The sequence below is a fragment of the Balaenoptera borealis genome, assembly GCF_965194805.1.
Source record: "Balaenoptera borealis genome assembly, chromosome: 1".
Lineage (NCBI taxonomy): Eukaryota > Metazoa > Chordata > Mammalia > Artiodactyla > Balaenopteridae > Balaenoptera > Balaenoptera borealis.
The window spans coordinates 80,448,345-80,471,906 of NC_138860.1; the positions used below are offsets into that span (position 1 = coordinate 80,448,345).

At 39.7% G+C, this 23,562-nt stretch overlaps 1 protein-coding gene across 18 annotated transcripts in view; it reads left to right on the top strand.

The window, feature by feature from the left end:
* ARHGEF11 (Rho guanine nucleotide exchange factor 11) overlaps positions 1-23,562 on the top strand; it is a 111,331-nt gene that overhangs the window by 16,366 nt on the left and 71,403 nt on the right. For 3 of the 18 annotated variants that reach the window (XM_082404928.1, XM_082404942.1, XM_082404931.1), the window contains exon 1: positions 8,102-9,237. The exons of 10 other annotated variants lie outside the window; for them this stretch is intronic. In XM_082404928.1, coding sequence (XP_082261054.1) covers positions 9,140-9,237 — 98 coding nt within the window. In that variant the 5' untranslated portion in view covers positions 8,102-9,139. Of the gene's footprint in view, positions 1-8,098; positions 9,238-23,562 lie in introns of those variants that run through there. 5 more of the 18 variants (XM_082404927.1, XM_082404941.1, XM_082404943.1 and 2 more) reach the window with 4 other exon arrangements.

Genomic DNA, 23,562 nt, shown 5'->3' on the forward strand with positions numbered 1-23,562 from the left:
TGGGATCTTCCTGGACCAGGGCTCGAACCCTTGTCTCCTGCATTGCCAGGCGGATTCTTAACCACTGTGCCACCAGGGAAGCCCAGGGCACACTGTTTCGATAGCTCTTCCCAGCTTTTGGAATTGCCTCCCTTCTGATACAACTTAGCTCCTCTGTCTTTTCCATGAATGGGGTGCCTTCCCTCCCTGGTGTTTATTGACAGGGGAGCCTGCTTATCTGTGTGGCCGTCCTGTCTGTCACCATCAATCTCATGGAGAGCCTTTTCTATGAAAGCTACAAGATTAGAAAATAAATTGGCTGAGGCAGGATTACTGACTCAGGGGGCTAGGAACCCACAGCTTCAGGAGGGCATGGAGAAGGGGTGGTGAGAAGGGAAGGATGAGATAACAAGCTGGCAGCATGAATCCTACTGGAATCTGAGGTTCTTCTTCCCTCTCTACCAGATTTATCCCCCATCTCATTCTGGCTGCCATCATCTCCATCAGCATCTACTCCTGCCCTGTATGTGCTTATCCCTCTTCTAGATGCCTTGGGGAAGATAATGGAGACTAGTGGTCCCTGACTTTAGGGAACCTAAAGGCTAGTTGGGAAGGTACCTGCAAAAGATCTAAGAGCCCTTAAGCAGCAAGGGTGGAATAAAGGCATCACAGCTCACAGCCAGGGAGCTTACTGTCAGCTTGGTAGAGACAAGGAATCTCCTCTGCTTTCTGATTTTACCTTCGAGTCTTATGTGGCAATTAATTGACTTCAGCAAGAAATGTGTATTGGTCCCAGGTTGGTATGTCAGCATTGTGCTAGAGGTTATGGGGATTTAATATTTACAGGCAGATATTTAACCTGAGATATGTGTTCAAAAAATATGAAATGAATAATAAAGGAATAGTCACTCAAGATGCCAGAGAAGTGACGTATCTGATGCACCTTTTAAAAGATTTTCTCTGGTATTACGAATAGACTAGGGGTTCAAGAGAAAAGCAGGAAGGACTATTAAGCTTTTGCAGTAATCTAGGCAGGAGATGATGGGCATAATTACTGAGTTAAAAATCGCTACCGTTTTTACTGTGGCACAGATACAAACATCTTTTTTTTCCCCTTAACCAACAGACTGTGCTTTTATTTTTAAAATTGAGGTAAAATTCACATAATATAAAATTAACCATCTAAAATATACAGGTCAGTGGCATTAAGTACATTCACAGTGTTGTACAACCATCACCTCTATCTAGTTCTAAAACATTTCATCTCCCCAAAGGGAAACCCCTTAGTCATTAGCAGTCATTCCCCATTCTCCCCTCTGCTCTACCCCTACAAACGTCTTAAACTTAGGAATAGGGTAGGTTTCTATGGGGTTTTGTTCCCTTCCCCCTTACATCTTAGCTTTAATATATCTTTATTGGTCAGAGATGAAAAGCGAATTGTTTATAAATGTACCCTAAAGTCAAGAGATAAATACATTAGATGTAAAATACATAGCAGGCTGAGCACCTCCCATACCTGCAGACAGGATTTTTGAGGATTAGTGAATTGGCTGATTTAATTGCTACCTCATCTAACCTTCATGACTTCACAATCCACAGCCGTTTATTTGCATCATAATAATCCCTTGTGTTTGTGCATTACTTTGCAGTTTTACAGTTTGAGTGTTTTCACCTATATTCTTTTTTTTGTAACAGCTTTATTGAAATATAATAATTCACATGCCATAAAATTCACACTCAAGGTGTGCAACCATCACCACTATCTAATACCAGACATTTTCATCACCCCAAAAAAGAAACCTTATACCCATCACTTTCCATTCCCCTCTCCCCACAGCCTCAGGCAACCACTAATCTACTTTCTGTCTCTATAGATTTGCCTATTCTGGACATGTCATATAAATGGAATCATACAATATTTGTTCTTTTGTGTCTGGTTTATTTCACTTAGCGTATTTTCAGGTTTCATCTATGTTGTAGTATGTGTCAATTTTATTCCTTTTTATGGCTGAATAATACTGTATTCCATTGTGTATATATACCATCTTTTGTTTATCTATTCACCTGCTGATGGACACTTGGGTTGTTTCCACATTTTGGTGATTTTTTTAAAAAATAAATTTATTTATTTTATTTATTTACTTATTTGGCTGTGTTGGGTCTTCGTTGCTGCATGTAGGCTTTCTCTAGTTGCAGTGAGCGAGGGCTACTCTTCGTTGTGGTGCACGGGCTTCTCATTGCGGTGGCTTCTCTTGTTGCGGAGCACGGGCTCTAGGTGCGTGGGCTTCAGTAGTTGTGGCTCGCGGACTCTAGAGCGCAGGCTCAGTAGTTGTGGCACAAGGGCTTAGTTGTTCCGTGCCATGTGGGGTCTTCCCGGACCAGGGCTTGAACCCGTGTCCCCTGCATTGGCAGGCAGATTCTTAACCACTGCGCCACCAGGGAAGCCTCACATTTTGGTGATTTATGAATAATACTGTTGTTAACATTGGTGTGCAGGTATATGTTTGAGTCCCTGTTTACAGTTCTCTTGGGTATATACCTCATAGGAGAATGACTGGATCATATGATAGCCCTGTGTTTAGCATTTTGAGAAACTGCCAAACTGTTTTGCAAAGGTGGCTGCACCATTTTACATTGCCACCAGCAATCTGTGAGGGTTTCTAATTCTCCTCTCCAACACTTGTCATTATTTGTCTTTTTTATTATAGTGGGTGTAAAGTAGTATCTCATTGTTTTGATTTGCATTTTCTTTTTTTTTTTTTTTTTTTTTTTTTTGATTTGCATTTTCTTAATGACTAATGATGTTGAGCATCTTTTCATGTGCTTCTTGGTCATTGTATATCTTCTTTAGAGAAATGTCTTATGCTAAACCAACCTTGCATTCCTGGGGTAAATCCCACTTGGTCATGGTATATAATCCTTTTTACATGTTGCTGGATTCAGTATGCTAGCATTTTGATGATAATTTTTGTGCATATAGTCTTATTTAATCTTTAGACTAGCACTATGAGATTAGGGTTCCCATGAAAAACTGAAGCATAAATTAAGCAGTTTTCCTGTGACTGCATAGTATCAGGACTAGAATAGGAAAGTAAGACTTTTGAATTTAGTCTAATTTTCTTACCACTGCTTTACTTTGCCCCTCTTTTTAGCATAGATAACCAACAGTTGTTTTCATTTATTTGGGCTGTTTTCCTTTTTTGAAATCCTATCATTATTGCTTAGATTGAAAACTCCCATTACATGGCCACACAATTAAGACTTAATATTAGATGCATTTTGAATGATAATGAAATTTATATCCTTGATGGTTATTAATTTGATTTTAAATGTGTCCTTGTCATTGTCTCTTTTTTGAATGAGGAACATGGCAGAGGAAGGACGTATCTGTGATTCTTCTCTCTTTTTTAGTGCTCAGCATTTGCTGTGCCCAAATAAATACTAAATAAAGGCTCTAGGACTGGAAGGATGCATCTCTATAGTGCCCACCTGAAAGCATCTAAGAACAGCTTATTCTGCTGGCCTAAAATCCTCTTCAACAGCTCTCTCCTACCTGAATTGTGTACCCCATCACACCTGTCTCTCTCCCTCCTTCCTAAGTAGCAACTGGTTCATCAGAGACTGTAATTGCTGAGAATTTACTGACAGAATCTCAGCATTAAATCTTTGGCTTTTGCCACCTTTTCTGATGTGTGCATAAGCAGGCTATAACACATTTCACATTGGGGTACAAGCATTTAGAGACCCAGAAAAGCTCTTCTGGAGAGCTCATGAGAGTGAGTGGGGAGCACGTGGGCAGACATTTCCCTGTGAGTATATAACATTGGTGGATATGTGTGAATGCTTTTGAATTCTTATTGTCTACATGTAATTCAATTGCTTTATCCATGTAAGCGTTGTAATTTATTCTTGCCACCTCTGAACTCCTTAGCTCCTGCTCTAGTAAAAAATAGGGGGGGAAAAGAGTTTATTTTAACGTTAGTCAAAGCCCAACATCCCTAGATACATCTTCTGAAAAACAAGACCACGTGTTCAATTACAAAGGCAAATGAAAATGCTTTTTGTATTATGTGTTTTTGCTGAATACTTGTGCTGCCTCTCCATTAATGTGGGTATTTAGGACTTGCCTGTGGATCAGTTGATTAATCATTTGTATGTGTAAAGAGATAGAATGCGAGTGTGTATGTACATGCTGTGATTTTCTCCTGTTTTAAATCCAGAAGCCATTGCCTCATTTTATGGTCTAGCAGCACTGTGACCTGGATAATGAACAGAATGTCTTGGGACACACTGTGTTACCAGTTAATAGAGACCGCCTGCATCTGTATAATTGAAAAGGGCAATGTTTAGCTTCCAGTGTGGACTCAGAATAATTTTTTTTTTCCCTTAATGCGTTTTTTTTTCCTTTTAATAGTTTTATTCTGGTATATTTGATCTACAATCAATGTATACATTTACAGTATATATTTTGATGCACTTTGACATTGTGTACACCTGTGGCACTATCCCCACAGTTAAGACAAGGAGCATACCCATCACTCCCAAAAGTTTCCTCATGCCCCTTTGTAATCTCGTTCTCTCTCTTCTCTTCTTTCCCATCCCCAGGAAACTATCCTTGGGGATTTCTTTTCTATCACTGTAGATTAGTTCACATCTTCTGTAACTTTACATGAATGGAATTATACTCTACGTCCTTTTTTCTTGCCTGACTTCTTTCACTCAGCACAATTATTTGAGGTTAATCCATGTTGCTGTATCTATCAGTAGTGTATTCTGTTTTTATTGCCGAGTTTTATTCCATTTTATGGATAATTTGTGTATCCAGTCTCCTGTTGATGGACATTTGGGCCACCACAAATAAAACAGCTGTGAACGTTTATGTACAAGTCTTTGTGCGGACACGTTTTCCTTTTTCTTGTGTAAACCCTAGGAGAGGATTGGCTGGGTTATATTGTAAGTATATGCTTAGCATCATAAGAAATCGCCAAATTGTTTTCCAAAATGGTTTTACAATTTTACATTCCCACTAGACAATGTATGAAAGTTCCAGCTGTTCTACATCTTGGCCAACACTTGGTATGGTCAGTCTTTTTCATTTTAACCATATTAGTGTGTATGTAGTAATATATCTTATTGTAGTTTTAATTTGCATATCCCTCACGACTGATGATGCTGAACATTTTTTATGTGCCTGTTTGCCATGCATATGTCCTCTTTGGTGAAGTGTTTGTTCAGGTCTTTTGTCCATTTTTTAAGTGGGCATAATTGCTCAGTATTAACTCAGTTATTAAATTGTAAGAGTTCTTTGTGTATTGTAGATACAATTTCTTTGTCAGATATGTTTTTGCAACTATTTTCTCCCAGTGACATGCTTTTTCGTTTTCGTAACAGTCTTTTAAAACTTATTTCACATTTGCATGCAGCAAAATACAGTCTTTGAAGACCAAAAGTTCTTAATTTTGATGAAATCCACTGTATCAATTTTTTCTTTTATAGTTTATACTCTTTGTATTGATTAAGTAAATCTTTGCCTAATTCAAAGTAAGATCTTCTCCTAGAAGTTTTATGATTCTAGCTGTTACATTAGATCTGTGCTTTATTTTTAGTTATTTTTTGTATAGGGTATGAGATAAGAATTGAGGTTATTTATTTGTCTCTTTTGGCTTATGGATATCTAGTTGTTCTAGCACTATTTATTGAAAAGAGTGTTCTTTCCTCATTGAGTTGCATTGACACCTTTGCTGAAAATCAGTTGATCATATGTGTGTGGCCTAGACTCTACTTTGTTCCATTAATCTGTCAGTAACACTGGTTTGGTTATTGTCATTTTATAATAAGTCTTGATATCAGATGATACAAGTTTTCTAGCGTTGTTGTTGTTTTTTTCTTTTTTGGCCGCGCCACACGGCTTGTGACAGCTTGTGGGATTTTAGTTCCCCGACCAGCGATCAAACCCGGACCCTCAGCAGTGAGAGCACGGAGTCCTAACCACTGGACCGCCAGGGAATTCCCTCTAGCGTTCTTTTATTTTCAGAATTATTTTGGTTATTCTAGGTCCTTTTCATTTTCATGTAGATTTTAAAATCAGTTTGTCAGTTTTTACAAAAATGCCTTTTTGGGATTACAGTTGAGATTGTGTTGAATCCATAGATCAGTTTGGAGAGGATTGGCATCTTAACAATATTCAGTCTTCTGATCTTTGGACATTGTATATTTCTCCATTTAGGTCTTTAATTTCTCTCAGCAGTGTTTTGTAATTGTTAGTGTACAGGTCTTACACATCTTTTGTCAAATTTATCCCTAAATATTTCATATTTTGGATGCCATTTTAAATTGTAGTTTTTAAATATCAGTTTTCAGTTTCTTTTTGTCAGTATGTATAGATATTAATTTTTATATATTTATCCTGTATCCTGCTACCTTGCTAAAAGTCAATAATTCTCATAGCTTTTTTGTTAATTCCCTAAGATTTTAGAACCGCTTGTTTGATTCTAAATCATGTTGTTGGCAAACAATGAGCTTTGCCTCTTCATTTCTAATCTGTATATTTTTTGAGTTTTGGAGAAAAATCAGGATTTTATAACTTTTTGCTAGACATGTGAAGCATATGTTGGATTCTCCCTCACTAGGAATTCTTTAAAAATAAATAAAAAGGAGATTATTAAGTCCTTCTATCCATTCCTTTATTCATTCAGTAAACATTTAGTATCCACTGTGTGTCAGTCACTATCTAATGACTAATGGAAGAGACAGACATATAAACAAGTAATTTTAATTTAACAAGTAAGTACAGTAAGTGCCGTAGTAGTTATGATGCAGAGTACTTTGGGAACTTCGAGGCAAGGCGATTCAGAATCAGGGGAGAGAATGAAATGATCTCTGCAGGCCTGCTGCTACCCTGGATGGGTATGATTGACAAAAGAATACTCAGAGATTATTGATAGGAAAATGTTTAAACTACACTGTCCTGAGAAATTCTACATCCTCCCCATCCTGATTGTTAGTGACAGTCTGCCCTCTATGTCTTTGGTTTTTGCATCCATGGATTCAACCAACCTTGGATCAAAAATATTCAGAAAAAATAAAATTCCAGGAAGTTCCAAAAAGCAAAACCTGAGTTTGCTGTGCACCAGCAACTATTTACGTAACATTTACATTGTATTAGGTATTATAAATAATGTAGAGATGATTTAAAGGATATGGGAGGATGTCAGGGGTTATATGCAAATACTTTGCCATTTTATATTAGGGACTTGAGCTTCCACGGATTTTGGTATCTGCCAGGGGTGGCAGGTGGAAGAGCCCTGGAATTAATCCCCCTTAGATACTGAGGTACAACTATATTTACTTTATTATTATTGAGAGTCTGAAAGGACTACATCTTTATCTATAGTTAGTTCTTTTTCTCTTTTTTCTTATTATTTTTTTTAATCTTACATGAAGGCAACAGCCTTTGCTTCTAGCCGTAAATCTCACTGACCTGAGACCAGGAGCAATGGGAGCAGGGATATTTGATATCATGTTACTCTTTTTTGTTGTTTGTTTTTTTTTAATTAATTAATTTATTTATTTATTTATGGCTGTGTTGGGTCTTCGTTTCTGTGCAAGGGCTTTCTCTAGTTGTGGCAAGTGGGGGCCACTCTTCATCGCGGTGCGTGGGCCTCTCACTATCGCGGCCTCTCCTGTTGCAGAGCACAGGCTCCAGACACGCAGGCTCAGTAATTGTGGCTCACGGGCCCAGTTGCTCCGCTGCATGTGGGATCTTCCCAGACCAGGGCTCGAACCCGTGTTCCCTGCATTGGCAGGCAGATTCTTAACCACTGCGCCACCAGGGAAGCCCCTCATGTTACTCTTAATACTAAATTATGCTGCTGTGTTCTTAAGAACCCTATGAGTTCGGTACTGTTGCCCCCATTTCTGCAGGTTTTATTTTTTTTTAATAAAGTGAGCTTGATCTTTTTTTAAAAAATATTTATTTTATTTATTTATTTGGTTGCGCCGGGTCTTAGTTGCAGCAAGCAGGCTCCTTAGTTGTGGCTCACTGGCTCCTTTAGTTGCGGCATGCAAACTCTTAGTTGCAGCATGCATGTGGGATCTAGTTCCCTGACCAGGGATCGAACCTGGGCTCCCTGCATTGGTAGCATGGAGTCTTAACCACTGGACCACCAGGGAAGTCCCAATTGCTGCAGTTTTGTTTTGTTTTTTAAAAAGCACTTTAGCATGTATCCTGTTATTTTTTAAATTCTCATAGCAACTCCTGAGGTCTTTACATTTCTCCTGTAATGTACATTGAAGGAGAAGTAAGCTTCTGACTTTGTAGCCCCAGCATATTTCTCGGAATCTGGTGAGTAGGAGGTGCTAAATAGACACTAATGTGTGTGTATTGGCATAATTTCTCTTTAGCCTAGTTGTCATGCTTTGGACTCCTCTAAATGATATAGGATCATTCGCATTTTATAGATAAGGAAATTTCTCCAGGCCACCAGGGAGTAAATGATTGTAGGTTCTCCTTCTTCTTCTTCTTCTTCTTCTTCTTTTTGGTAGAGAATTTAGTATTTTATTGGTTTGTAAAATGATATAGTTTAAGAAACACTAACAGCACTCTTCACTTTAGAGGTGAGAAATCTTGCTTGCTATCATAGAGGAAGGCTGAAAACTTAGACATATCCACACTCCTTATTTGTTTCTGAAACCTCCGTAGTCATGACCTCATTCTTCCTGTCACCCTGTTGCAAAAAGAATCTCTCACTTTCCTGAATTGAGAACTCCCAGAGGGCGGGAACCAATATAGCAAAGCGACTGGCACATGGTAGGAATTGAGTAAACATTCTTTTTTTTTTTAATAAATTTATTTATTTTATTTTTTTATTTTTGGCTGTGTTGGGTCTTCGTTGTTGTGTGCGGGCTTTCTCTAGTTGCAGTGAGTGGGGGCTACTCCTCGCTGCAGTTTGCGGGCTTCTCATTGCGGTGGCCTCCCTTGCTGCAGAGCATGGGCTCCAGGCGCACAGGCTTCAGTAGTTGTGATGCATGGGATTAGTTGCTCCGCGGCATGTGGGATCCTCCCGGACCAGGGCTTGAACCCGTGTCCCCTGCATTGGCAGGCGGATTCCTAACCACTGTGCCACCAGGGAAGCCCGAGTAAACATTCTTGACTGAGTAAATGAGTGTATCCGGCTCACCATGGGAAACACGCCCATCGGACCAATGCACTAAGAATCTGGTGGCCAATTTTCCATTCCACTGCTTCTTCCTCTGCGGGTAAGAAGAAGTGAGCTGCACATACCTATGCTGCATGTGTTAAAGCCTTCTGTGATCTTATGATCGTTAACAGACACACCCTACGCCTTAATGGAGGGCTACAGTGCATGTGTGACAATAGACCTTCAGGCTGCAAGTGTGAGTAAGACAATTCCTGCCTCAAGTAGCTCACAGACTATGAAATAGGTAACTTAGTGCAGGGTGAGTGCAGTGATGGGAATGTGCACTGGGAGTTAGGGGCACAGAATAAAGATAACTGACCCAGTCAGGGGAGCAAAGGGAGGTTGCTTTTTGTTTGTTTGTTTGTTTGTTTACTAAAAACGAATACAGTGTTTGTTACGTGCCGGGCACTGTTCTAAGCAATTTGCGCATAATAGCTCCTTTACTCCTCGTAACAACCCTGCAAGCTAGGTTCTGTTAGTGTCCCCACTTCACACTGAGGATAAGGAGCTATATAGAGAGTTAAGGTCACACAGCTGGTAAGTAGTGCAACTGGGATTCAGATTCAGGCACTGTGGCTCTAGAGTCTGTGCTCTTAAGCACAGTGCCAACTGGGTCTCTTGTAAGTCCTGAAGTAGAGGGGAAAAAAATGAGAAATATAAACAGCTGTATCAAACTGACAGGATTTCTTGTTTAACTGGCTATGGGGTTAGAGGAAAGGAAGAGTCGAGATTGATTGTCAGCATCTCTACGTTGGGTGAGAGAGAGAATACAGGAGTAGTAAAGAGGTGGGGTGTACGGAGATGAGGTTTTCAGTGGATTGAGTTTGAGTGTTTACAGGTCAAGGTGTCTCCCCAGAAAGTTACATATAGAAGTCAGAAACTTGAGAGAGTCTAAGGGCTGAAAAGAAGCTTCAGGAGTCGTCAGTGTTATGAGAGCTGGTTAAAAGCACCAGAGTAGACACTGTCCCCTGTGAAGAGAGTGGCAGACCCGAAGGAGAAAGAGAGAGAGAGATCAGCATTGTCAGATGCAGAGAGAAATCCAGTTTGATGAGATCTAGAAAAGAAAATCCTTCAAACTTTCAGTTAAGGGACTATTAACAGTTCAGGGTCAGCAATCTTACTGAAAACAATCCCATCAGTGTCCGGAGGCAGAAGTCAGATTACAGTGGGCTGAAGAGTAAGTGGGAGGTGAAAACGTGAAGATAGTAAGTGTAGACTACTCTATACTTTCCAGAAGTCTGGATGAGGAAAGAGGTTGCTTGGTAAAAGCTAAAGAAGCTTTCTGGGTGAAGGAAATACTTTCTCCTCAGGTTAAGAGAGATTTGGATAAATTTATGGGTTGAGGTGGTAGAGCCCATAGTATTAGAGGGATCCTGAAGATTTAGGAGAGGAGGAGTTCCTGAGGAAGCAGAGGGGAGTGGAGTCAGGGACCTAGTGAGAGGGCCTTGACTAGAGGAAAGTAGCTAAGGTGTGTGTGAATGTTGATTGAGGAGCTCATAGGTAGAAGTAGGAAATTGAAGAAGAATATGCCTAAGGACTCTAGTTACATCAGTGAGGTCAGAAGAAAAACAATCTTATGATAGTGTGAGGGCAGGCTTTAAATACAGAACTTGAGGAGAGCCATAAATGTTTGGAGTGGTGGTGGAGAGGGTGTGAAAAAGAGAATTGGGCTAATAAAGCCCTGACTGGAGGCACTAAAGGCCTGACAAAGGTTGGAGACCTTGGATCTGCATGCAGGATTGCATGGTAGTGTGGTTTTTCCCAGCTAACTGAGTCCACCTAACTGGCAATAGGAGCAGAGGCCACAGATGGGAGTTTCGCTGCAGTGCTGGTTTGCTGGACACATTTGATGGAGGATCAGAGGTACAAAGGAATCGGGACTGTGACGTTAGGTGATCAACTACAGAAGAGAAGCCAAGAGGGGGCTGACACCTGGAAGGAAAATAGAAGGGTCTGGTGAGGTCACTTATAGGTGAAAGAGCAGATGTAGCGGGACTGAATGTGAGAGTGAGGGAAACTGGAGTTTGTGTCTTTGAACGTGGAAGTATTCTGGACATAGTCAGGATCCAAAGTGTGTAGTTCTGGGAGTGAATAGAGGAGATTGAGTGGAGGTGAAAATCTTAGGAATTAAGGGATAAAAAGAAAATACATTCAGGGAATTCAGTGTGTTGTGTGAGACCCATAAACAGATTTGCTCTGCAGAGTAAGAGGTACTGTAATGGAGGGAGGATGTGAGCAACTATGCTGGGGAAGAGGCAGGGAAATGCTTCACCAGGGTATTAATATGTTTGATCTGAAGCTTGAGGAATGAGCAGGAGTTTGCTAGGCATTCAACGAGTGAGCCTGGCGAAGCATGGCTGTGCTATGTAAAGCAGGATAGGGAAAACCAAAATGACTGTGCCTTTGAAATAAACCCACCCACTGGACAAGGCTTCTGATGTGTGTGGGTCAGAGTGGGAGATGCAAGGAGTTGGGAACAGACCCAAGTACAGGTGACGGCAGAGAAACGTAATTCAGTCCTGGAAATAAACCCGATTTCTCTAGTGTAGAGCAACCATGGCCAGCGGTCCAGGCATGTAGTTAATTACAGACGTTCAACACTAGATAGCAGAGCATAGGATGAGGAGTCCACATGAATATTAGCCTGTAAACTCCGGTTCCCCCTCCCGTATCACTGCCTCATCAGCCACCCAAAATGGCACCCTTATCTAAAGACCCTCAATGACTTTGCATCAGAAAAAGAAGGAGAATCTGACTTGTGTCTTATTTTGCTTTTGAAACCTAGCAGTGCTTCTTCATACACATTAGGCACTCAATAAATTTTGTTGAATGAATGGCTCAGAAATGATGATGGTGATGGTGATGATGATGATAGTAACTTAAAGCTTAAATAGCATTTACTTTATAAAGCACTGTTCTAAATAGTGCTTAATATTCAACAACAATACTGTGAAATAGGGCTTCCCTGGTGGCGCAGTGGTTAAGAATCCACCTGCCAGTGTAGGGGACATGGGTTTGAGCCCTGGTCCTGGAGGAAGAGCCCACATGCCATGGAGCAACTAAGCCCGTGTGCCACAACTACTGAGCCCGCATGCCACAACTACTGAAGCCCCTGCGCCTAGAGCCCATGCTCTGCAACAAGAGAAGCCACCGCAGTGAGAAGCCTGAGCACCGCAACGAAGAGTAGCCCCCTGCTCGCCGCAAGGAGAGAAAACCCGCGTGCAGCAATGAAGACCCAATGCAGTCAAAAATAAATAAATAAAATAAATACATCTATTAAAAAAAATACTGTGAAATAGGTTCTCTTTTTATCCAGATTCAACATAGATGATTGAGCAAAAATATCAAATTAATACCTAGACAGAGAAACTGTTTACTTTGGATATATGAAGGATACGTATCCATCTGGAGTAGAGGATGCAGAAAGTAGTTGTATGAGAGTTCTAGGAAAGATCTTTTCTTCTAATCAGTAAACCCAGGAAAGTGTGGGGGTGGATGGCTGTTTGTTTTTTGTTTATGTTTTTGTTTTACAGCTTTATTGAGATATATTTCACATACCATAAAGTTCACCCATTTAAAGTATACAGTTAATTGGTTTTTAGTATATTCACAGAGTTGTAAGACCATCACCACAATCTAATTTTAGAATTTTTCAGTATCCCAGAAAACACCCCATTGTTCATTAGCAGCCCTTCCTCTTTGCTGCTCCCCGCCCTTCACCCTAGCCCCAGGAAGCCACTAATCTACTTTCTATCTCTATGAATTTGTCTGTTCTGAACATTTCACATGAATGGAATCATACAATGTAAGGTCTTTGTGACTGGCTTCTTTCACTTGCATGTTCATCCATGTTGTAGCAGGTATCAGTACTTCATTCCCTTTTTTATCGCTGCTTAATATGTCATTGTATGGATACACCAGCTTTGTTTATTCATCAGTTGATGGACATTTGGGTTGTTTCCTCTTTTTGACTTTTATGAATACTGCTGCTATGAACATTTGTGTACAGCTTTCTGTGTATATATATGTTTTCATTTCTTTTGGGTATATACACCTAGGAGTGGAATTGCTGTGTCATATGGTATTCTGTGTTTAATATTTTGAAGAGCTGCCAAATGGTTTTTCAAAGTGACTGCACTGTTTTACATTCTCACCAGCAATATCTGAGGGTTCCAATTTCTCCGCATCCTCACCAACACTTGTTATTTACCATTATTTTGGTTCTAGCCCTCAGGGTCAGTGTGAAGTAGTATCTTATTGTAGCTTTGATTTACATTTCCCTAATGACTAATGATATTGAACATCTTTTCTTGTGCTTATTGGCCATTTATATCTTTTCTGTAGAGAACCGTCTATTCAAAATTTTTGCCCATTTTTTAAATTGAGTTATCTGGTTTTTTAAAAAATTAATTAATTAATTTGGTTCCGCCGGGTCTTAGTTGCTGCAGGTGGGCTCCTTAGTTGTGGCAGGTAGACTCTTTAGTTGCAGCTCCAGGGCTCCTTAGTTGTGGCATGTGAACTCTTAGTTGCGGCATGCATGTGGGATCTAGTTCCCTGACCAGGGATCAAACCCAGGCCCCCTGCATTGGGAGCATAGAGTGTTATCCTCTGCGCCACCAGGGAAGTCCCCTGGTTTTTTTTTGTTTTGTTTTGTTTTTTATTGTTGACTTATATGAGTTTTTTAAAAATATATTCTGGTTACAAGTCCCTTATCAGATATATGAGTTGCAAATATTTTCTCCCATTGTGTGGATTGTATTTTTACTTTCTTGGTGTTGCCCTTTGAAGCACAAGTTTTTAATTTTAATGAAGACCAGTTTATTTTTTCACTTGTTGCTTATGCTTTTAGTTTTATATCTAAGAAATCATTGCTTAACTCAGGATGACAAAGATATACTCCTATGCTTTCTTCTGAGAGTTTTACAGTTTTAGCTCTTACATTTAAGTCAGTGATCCATTTTTTGTTAATTTTTGCATGTGATGTGAAGCAGGGGTCCAACTTCATTCTTTTGTTATGGATTTCCAGTTGTTCTAGCACCATTTATTGAAAAGACTGTTCTTTTTCCATTGAATTGTCCTGGCACCCTTGTCAAAAATCAGTTGACCATAAACGTGAAGATTTATTTCTGGATTCTCTATTTTGTTGACCTATATGTCCATCCTTATGCTAGTCCCATTCTGACTTGATTACTATAGGTTTTGAAATTGAGAAATATGAATCCTCCAACTTTTTCAAGATCATTTTAGCTGTTTATTTTCATATGAATTTTAGGATCAGTTTGTCAAGTTCTGCAAAAAAAAAAACCCTGGGATTTTGATAGAGGTTATATCGAATCTATACATCAATTTGTGGAGTATTGCCATTTTTTTTTAAAGGTTTCTGTTTATTTAGAAGACACAGACTAACATTATTAGATGGTAAGGTTCACAAATGGGTTCATTTCTTTCCTTAGCTTTTTTTGGCTGCATTGGGTCTTTGTTGCTGTGCGTGGGCTTTCTCTAGTTGCAGTGAGCAGGGCCTACTCTCCGTCGTGGTGCACGGGTTTCTCATTGCAGTGACTTCTCTTATTGTGGAGCATGGGCTCTAGGCGCAAGGGCTTCAGTAGTTGAAGCATGTGGGCCCTAGAGCACATGGGCTTCATAAGTTGCAGCACGTGAGCTCAGTAGTTGTGGCTCTCAGGCTCTAGAGCACAGGCTTGGTAGTTGTGGCGCACTGGCTTAGTTGCTCTGTGGCATGTGGGATCTTCCTGGACCAGGGATCGAACCCGTGTCCCCTGCATTGGCAGGCGGATTCTTAACCACTGCGCCACCAGGGAAGTCCCGAGTATTGCCATTTTAACAATCTTAAATCTTCTAACCCATGAACATGGATATCTTTTCACTTAATTTCTTTCAACGATGTTTTGTATTTTTCACTATACAAGTCTTTCACTTCTTTTGTTAAATTGATTCCCAGGTAATTTATTTTTCTGCTACTATTAAAAAGGAAATGTTTTCTTAATTTCATTTTTGTATTGTTCATTTCTGGTGTATAGATATATAAATGTTTTATATCAGCTTTGTATCCTGTGGCCATTTATTAGATCTAATAGTTTTTTGTGGATTCTATAGGATTTTCTATATACAGGGTCACATCATCTGTGAAGAGAAGTAGTATTACTTCTTCCTTATCAATCTGAATGCCTTTTATTTCTTTTTCTTGCCTGATTGCCCTGGCTAGAACCCCTAGCTCAACGCTGAAAAGAAGTGATGAGACCAGACATCTTTGTCTTGCTCCTGATCTTGGGGAAAATGCAGCCAGTCTTTCACCTTTGATATTAGCAGTGGGTTATTTGTTTGCTTTTGAGGGAGGGGTGAGATAGAATTTAATAGGTGCTCCAGGAAGCAAGTTCAGGTTGGGAGAACGCAAGAGAGGTTCAGAATGCGATTCAGTCACTGAATATTGAACTGGGGGTGGCATGCTTTTGTAGTGGAATGAAATGGCTCAGAGCTGGACTACTTAGTGTGTTGAGGACTTTGTAGCCAGGTAGACGAGCTTCACCCCTGTAGAAGTTTTCCACCAGCTAGCTTAGACTAGCTAATGAATTTGCGTTGTTAAGGAGTCCCCTTGTGTTTAGGTCAAATCATGGTTCACTTTGGTTTAGAAGCTAGGAGAAATAGAAGAAGGGTGTTTATCCCTTCTGGCTGCCCTTTAAGAGCTTAGTGCAATACCAGTGACCTCAGGATTACTCTTCTTGAAGAGCCCCATCTTCTGATCACTGTTATTTGTTACTCAGTACTGTTTGTAAACAATTGGCTCTTTGTGGATTTGCACTTAACTTCTCTTTTGCCTTAACTTAAGTCTCTTTTGCCTTTGTCTTCCTAACTCCTCAGATTGTAAATTTCCCAAGGACAAGAATCATGCCTCTACCTTAATATATGCCTCAGATGTCTAAATCACTTCTGTGTACCAATAAATAGTTATTAACTATTGATAAAGGTAAATGCGATTATAAATACAAAGATTTCTGAGCCGTTTGGGAAGCATATTAAGTATAAATCCATTTTATACTCGATAAGCAGACTTTTGGAAGAGATGAAGGAGGTCACCTGAAAGTCATGATTTTAAAGTTTAATATACACCCACTTGAGTTTTTAAATATGTGCACGAGTGATATTTCTAAACTGTCCCTAGAATTTATTTCAGTTCATTCCCACTTACCTACAGGTGACATACCAAGCAATCTGACTTTTCACTTCCTATGGACTTGTCCTTTACTAACTCCCACTCCTGAGTGCAACTTTGTGACTCAACAACAGCTGGGAGGAAAAGCCTTTGAAAGCAAAGCTGTACCTTGCCTTTTGTTCCTTTCCCCACCTTGTGAAGGAATGAAGCAGGACTTAGGAGAGTAGCTCTCTTTGTATTTCTCCCAGAGGCGAAGCCATTGGCTCTAAGTATAGAGTGAGAAGCTCTGAGGAGTTGAATAAAGGGTGAGATAGAGACACTGAACCCATTTTTCCAGCTTCTCCCAGTGTTGTTATCTCCAAAATGGCCAACACCCCTACATTGATGTGCAAACAAATTCCAAGGCCTTGGTGTAATAGAAAGCACCAACCTGGGATAGGAGCCCTGGCTTCTAGTTCTCACCCTGTCACTAGAGGACCCTGAAAAATTCAATTAAAGGCCTTCTTACTCAGCATAGGCTGCCATAACAAATACCATAGATTGGGCGACTTAAAACAATAGAAATTGATTTTCTCACAGTTCTGGAGGCTTGAAGTCTGAGACCAGGTTACCACCGTGGTTGGGCTCTGGTGAGGGCCTCTTCCTGGCATGTAGACAGCCGCCTTCTCATTGTGTGCTCACATGGCCTTTCCTTGGTGTGTGCACATGGAGAGAGAAAGGGGGCCAAATCTCTGGTGTCTTTGCTCATAAGGGCACAAATACCATTATGAGGGCCCCACCCTCATGACCTCATTCAACCTTCTTTATCTCCCAAAGGTACATCTCCAAATACCATTACACTGAGTGTTAGGGCTTCAAAATAATGATTTTGGGGGGAACACAGACATTTAGTCCATAACAAAGGCTCTAATCCTCAGTTTTCTTGTCTGTGAAATGAGGATGTTGAGATTCTTTCTAGCCCTTAACATTTATGATTCTGTGAGGTTGCATCTGCATTATTTTCTATTTTGAGTTATTTATAATGTTCCCCGTTACATTCTGTCAGGCAGCTGAATGGGTTTAGATTTAAATGGAGTTAGGTTTATTCTTTTATTTAATAAGTATTTTTTGAGTATCTGAGCATCTCTTTTGTGACAGGAACTGTTGTAAGCACTGAGACTATAGCAGTGAACAAAAGAGACAAAAATTCTTGCCTTCCTGGAGCTTACATTCTAGGTGAATTAAATAAGGAATAAAAGGATAATGTGTTAGGTAATAATTGCTAAAGAGAAAATAGGAAGTATCAGAAATGCAGGGTTGCAGTTTTAGATATGGTGGTCGGAGAAGACCACCTAAGGTGGCATTTGAGTCAAGAGGGAAGAGAGTGTGTTTATTTTATTTTATTTTTTTAATTTAATTTAATTTATTTTTTTATACAGGAGGTTCTTATTAGTCATCCATTTTATACACATCAGTGTATACATGTCAATCCCAATCTCCCAATTCATCACACCACCACCCCCCACCTCCACTGCTTTCCCCTTTGTGTCCATACGTTTGTTCTCTACATCTGTGTCTCAATTTCTGCCCTGCAAACCGGTTCAGCTGTACCATTTTCTAGGTTCCACATATATGCGTTAATATACGATATTTGTTTTTCTCTTTCTGACTTACTTCACTCTGTATGACAGTCTCTAGATGCATCCACGTCTCTACAAATGACCCAATTTCGTTCCTTTTTATGGCTGAGTAATATTCCATTGTATATATGTACCACATCTTCTTTATCCATTCATCTGTCGATGGGCATTTAGGTTGCTTCCATGACCTGGCTATTGTAAATAGTGCTGCACTGAACACTGGGGTGCATGTGTCTTTTTGAATTATGGTTTTCTCTGGGTATATGCCCAGTAGTGGGATTGCTGGATCATATGGTAATTCTATTTTTAGTTTTTTCAGGAACCTCCATACTGTTCTCCATAGTGGCTGTATGAATTTACATTCCCACCAACAGTGCAAGAGGGTTCCCTTTTCTCCACACCCTCTCCAGCATTTGTTGTTTGTAGATTTTCTGATGATACCCATTCTAATCTGTGTGAGGTGATACCTCATGGTAGTTTTGATTTGCATTTCTCTAACAATTCATGATGTTGAGCAGCTTTTCATGTGCCTCTTGGCCATCTGTATGTCTTCTTTGGAGAAATGTCTATTTAGGTCTTGTGCCCATTTTTGGATTGGGTTGTTTGTTTTTTTAATATTGAGCTGCATGAGCTTTTTATATATTTTGGAGATTAATCCTTTCTCCGTTGATTTGTTTGCAAATATTTTCTCGCATTCTGAGGGTTGTCTTTTCGTCTTGTTTATGGTTTCCTTTGCTGTGCAAAAGCTTTGAAGTTTCGTTAGGTCCCATTTGTTTATTTTTATTTTTATTTCCATTACTCTAGGAGGTGGATCAAAAAAGATCTTGCTGTGATTTATGTCAGAGTGTTCTTCCTATGTTTTCCTCTAAGAGTTTTATAGTGTCCAGTCTTACATTTAGGTCTCTAATCCATTTTGAGTTTATTTTTGTGTATGGAGTTAGGGAGTGTTCTAATTTCATTCTTTTACATGTAGCTGTCCAGTTTTCCCAGCACCACTTATTGAAGAGACTGTCTTTTCTCCATCGTATATCCTTGCCTCCTTTGTCATAGATTAGTTGACCATAGGTGCGTGGGTTTATCTCTGGGCTTTCTATCCTGTTCCATTGATCTATATTTCTGTTTTTGTACCAGTACCATATTTTCTTGATTACTGTAGCTTTGTAGTATAGTCTGAAGTCAGGGAGTCTGATACCTCCAGCTCCGTTTTTTTCCCTCAAGACTGCTTTGGCTATTTGGGGTCTTTTGTGTCTCCATACAAATTTTAAGATTTTTTGTTCTAGTTCTGTAAAAAATGCCATTGGTAATTTGATAGGGATTGCATTGAATCCGTAGATTGCTTTGGGTAATATAGTCATTTTCACAATATTGATTCTTCCAATCCAAGAACATGGTATATCTCTCCATCTGTTTGTATCATCCTTAATTTCTTTCATCAATGTCTTATAGTTTTCTGCATACAGGTCTTTTGTCTCCCTAGGTAGGTTTATTCCTAGGTATTTTATTCCTTTTGTTGCAGTGGTAAATGGGAGTGTTTCCTTAATTTCTCTTTCAGATTTTTCATCATTAGTGTATAGTAATGCAAGAGATTTCTGTGCATTAATTTTGTATCCTGCAACTTTACCAAATTCATTGATTAGCTCTAGTAGTTTTCTGGTGGCATTTTTAGGATTCTCTATGTATAGTATCATGTCATCTGCAAACAGTGACAGTTTTACTTCTTCTTTTCCAATTTGTATTCTTTTATTTCTTTTTCTTCTCTGATTGCCATGGCTAGGACTTCCAAAACTATGTTGAATAATAGTGGTGAGGGTGGACATCCTTGTCTTGTTCCTGATCTTAGAGGAAATGATTTCAGTTTTTCACCATTGAGAATGATGTTTGCTGTGGGTTTGTCATATATGGCCTTTATGATGTTGAGGTAGGTTCCCTCTGTGCCCACTTTCTGGAGAGTTTTTATCATAAATCGGTGTTGAATTTTGTCAGAAGCTTTTTCTGCATCTATTGAGATGATCATATGGTTTTTATTATTCAATTTGTTAATATGGTGTATCACACTGATTGATTTGCGTATATTGAAGATCCTTGCATCCCTGGGATAAATCCCACTTGATCGTGGTGTATGATCCTTTTAATGTGTTGTTGGATTCTGCTTGCTAGTATTTTGTTGAGGATTTTTGCATCTGTATTCATCAGTGATATCGGTCTGTAATTTTCTTTTTTTGTAGTATCTTCGTCTGGTTTTGGTATCGGGGTGACGGTGGCCTCATAGAATGAGTTTGGAAGTGTTCCTTCCTCTGCAATTTTTTGGAAGAGTTTGAGAAGGATGGGTGTTAGCTATTCTCTAAATGTTTGATAGAATTCGCCTGTGAAGCCATCTGGTCCTGGACTTTTGTTTGTTGGAAGATTTTTAATCACAGTTTCAATTTCATTACTTGTGATTGGTCTGTTCATATTTTTTTTTCTTCCTGGTTCAGTCTTGCAAGGTTATACCTTTCTAAGAATTTATCCATTTCTTCCAGGTTGTCCATTTTATTGGCATAGAGTTGCTTGTAGTAGTCTCTTAGGATGCTTTGTATTTCTGTGGCGTCTGTTGTAACTTCTCCTTTTTCATTTCTAATTTTATTGATTTGAGTCCTCTCCCTCTTTTGATCAGTCTGGCTAATGCTTTATCAATTTTGTTTATCTTCTCAAAGAACCAACTTTTAGTTTTATTGTTCTTTGCTATTGTTTTCTTTGTTTCTATTTCATTTATTTCTGCTCTGATCTTTATGATTTCTTTCCTTCTGCTAACTTTGGGTTTTTGTTTGTTCTTCTTTCTCTAGTTCCTTTAGGTGTAAGGTTAGATTGTTTGAGATTTTTCTTGTTTCTTGAGGTAGGCTTGTATAGCTATAAACTTTCCTCTTAGAACTGCTTTTGCTGCATCCCGTAGGTTTTGGATCATTGTGTTTTCATTGTCATTTGTCTCTAGGTATTTTTTGATTTCCTTTTTGATTTCTTCAGTGATCTCTTGGTTATTTAGTAACGTATTGTTTAGCCTCTATGTGTTTGTGTTTTTTACGTTTTTTCCCCTGTAATTGATTTCTAATCTCATAGCGTTGTGGTCAGAAAAGTTGCTTGATATGATTTCAGTTTTCTTAAATTTACTGAGACTTGATTTGTGACCCAAGATATGATCTATCCTGGAGAATGTTCTGTGCGCACTTGAGAAGAAAGTATAATCTGCTGTTTTTGGATGGAATAGCCTGTAAATATCAGTTAAATCTCTCTGGTCTATTGTGTCATTTAAAGCTTGTGTTTCCTTATTAATTTTCTGTTTGGATGATCTGTCCATTGGTGTAAGTGAGGTGTTAAAGTCCCCCATTATTATTGTGTTACTGTTGATTTCCTCTTTTAGAGCTGTTAGCAGTTGCCTTATGTATTGAGGTGCTCCTATGTTGGGTGCATATATATTTATAATTGTTATATCTTCTTCTTGGATTGATCCCTTGATCATTATGTAGTGTCCTTCCTTGTCTCTTGTAACGTTCTTTATTTTAAAGTCTATTTTATCTGATATGAGTGTTGCTACTCCAGCTTTCTTTTGATTTCCATTTGCATGGAATATCTTTTTCCATCCCCTCCCTTTCAGTCTGTATGTGTCCCTAGGTCTGAAGTGGGTCTCTTGTAGACAGCATATAGATGGGTCTTGTTTTTGTATCCACTCAGTGAGCCTGTGTCTTTTGGTTGGAGCATTTAATCCATTCATGTTTAAGGTAATTATTGATATGTATGTTCCTATGACCATTTTCTTAATTGTTTTGGGTTTGTTTGTTTTGTTTTTTTTTTCCTGGTCACAGCACCTTTTTTTTTTTTTTTAATTATTTATTTATTATTTAGTTTTGACTGTGTTGGGTCTTCGTTTCTGTGCGAGGGCTTTCTCTAGTTGCGGCAAGCAGGGGCCACTCTTCATTGCGATGCGCGGACCTCTCACTGTCGCGGCCTCTCTTGTTGTGGAGCACAAGCTCCAGATGCGCAGGCTCAGTAGTTGTGGCTCACGGGCCCAGTTGCTCCGCGGCATGTGGGATCTTCCCAGACTAGGGCTCGAACCCGTGTCCCCTGCATTGGCAGGCAGATTCTCAACCACTGCGCCACCAGGGAAGCCCCTTGGGTTTGTTTTTGTAGGTCCTTTCCTTCTCTTGTGTTTCCCACTTAGAGAAGTTCCTTTAGCATTTGTTGTAGAGCTGGTTTGGTGGTGCTGAATTCTCTTAGCTTTTGCTTGTCTGTAAAGCTTTTGATTTCTCCATCGAATCTGAATGAGATCCTTGCTGGGTAAAGTAATCTTTGTTGTAGGTTCTTCCCTTTCATCACTTTAAGTATATCATGCCACTCCCTTCTGGCTTGTAGAGTTTCTGCTGAGGAATCAGCTGTTAACCTTATGGGAGTTCCCTTGTGTGTTATTTGTCATTTTTCCCTTGCTGCTTTCAGTAATTTTTCTTTGTCTTTAATTTTTGCCAATTTGATTACTATGTGTCTTGGCGTGTTTCTCCTTGGGTTTATCCTGTATGGGACTCTCTGTGCTTCCTGGACTTGGGTGGCTATTTCCTTTCCCATGTTAGGGAAGTTTTCGACTATAATCTCTTCAGATATTTTCTCTGGTCCTTCCTCTCTCTCTTCTCCTTCTGGGACCCCTATAATGCGAATGTTGTTGCGTTTAATGTTGTCCCAGAGGTCTCTCAGGCTGTCTTCATTTCTTTTCATTCTTTTTTCTTTATTCTGTTCTGCAGCAGTGAATTCCACCATTCTGTCTTCCAGGTCACTTATCTGTTCTTCTGCCTCAGTTATTCTGCTGTTGATTCCTTCTAATATAATTTTCATTTCAGTTATTGTATTGTTCATCTCTGTTTGTTTGTTCTTTAATTTGTTCTATATCTTTGTTAGACATTTCTTGCACCTTCTCGATCTTTGCCTCCATTCTTTTTCCGAGGTCCTGGATCATCTTCACTATCATTATTCTGAATTCTCTTTCTGGAAGATGGCCTATCTCTGTTTCATTTAGTTGTTTTTCTGGGGTTTTATCTTGTTCCTTCATCTGGTACATAGCCCTCTGCCTTTTCATCTTGTCTGTCTTTCTGTGAATGTGGTTTTTGTTCCACAGGCTGCAGGATTGTAGTTCTTCTTGCTTCTGCTGTCTGCCCTCTGGTGGATGAGGCTATCTAAGAGGCTTGTGCAAGTTTCCTGATGGGGGGTACTGGTGGTGGGTAGAGCTGGCTGTTGCTCTGGTGGACAGAGCTCAGTAAAACTTTAATCCGCTTTTCTGCTGATGGGTGGGGCTGGGTTCCCTCTCTGTTGGTTGTTTGACCTGAGGCAACCCAACACTGGAGCCTAGCCGGGCTCTTTGGTGGAGCTAATGGAGGACTCTGGGAGGGCTCACGCCAAGGAGTACTTCCCAGAACTTCTGCTGCCAGTGTCCTTGTCCTCCCAGTGAGGCACAGCCACCCCCCACCTCCCTCCAACACTAGCAGTTAGGTCTGGTTCAGTCTCCTATGGGGTCACTGCTCCTTCCCTTGGATCCCAATGCACACACTACTTTGTGTGTGCCCTCCAAGAGTGGAGTCTCTGT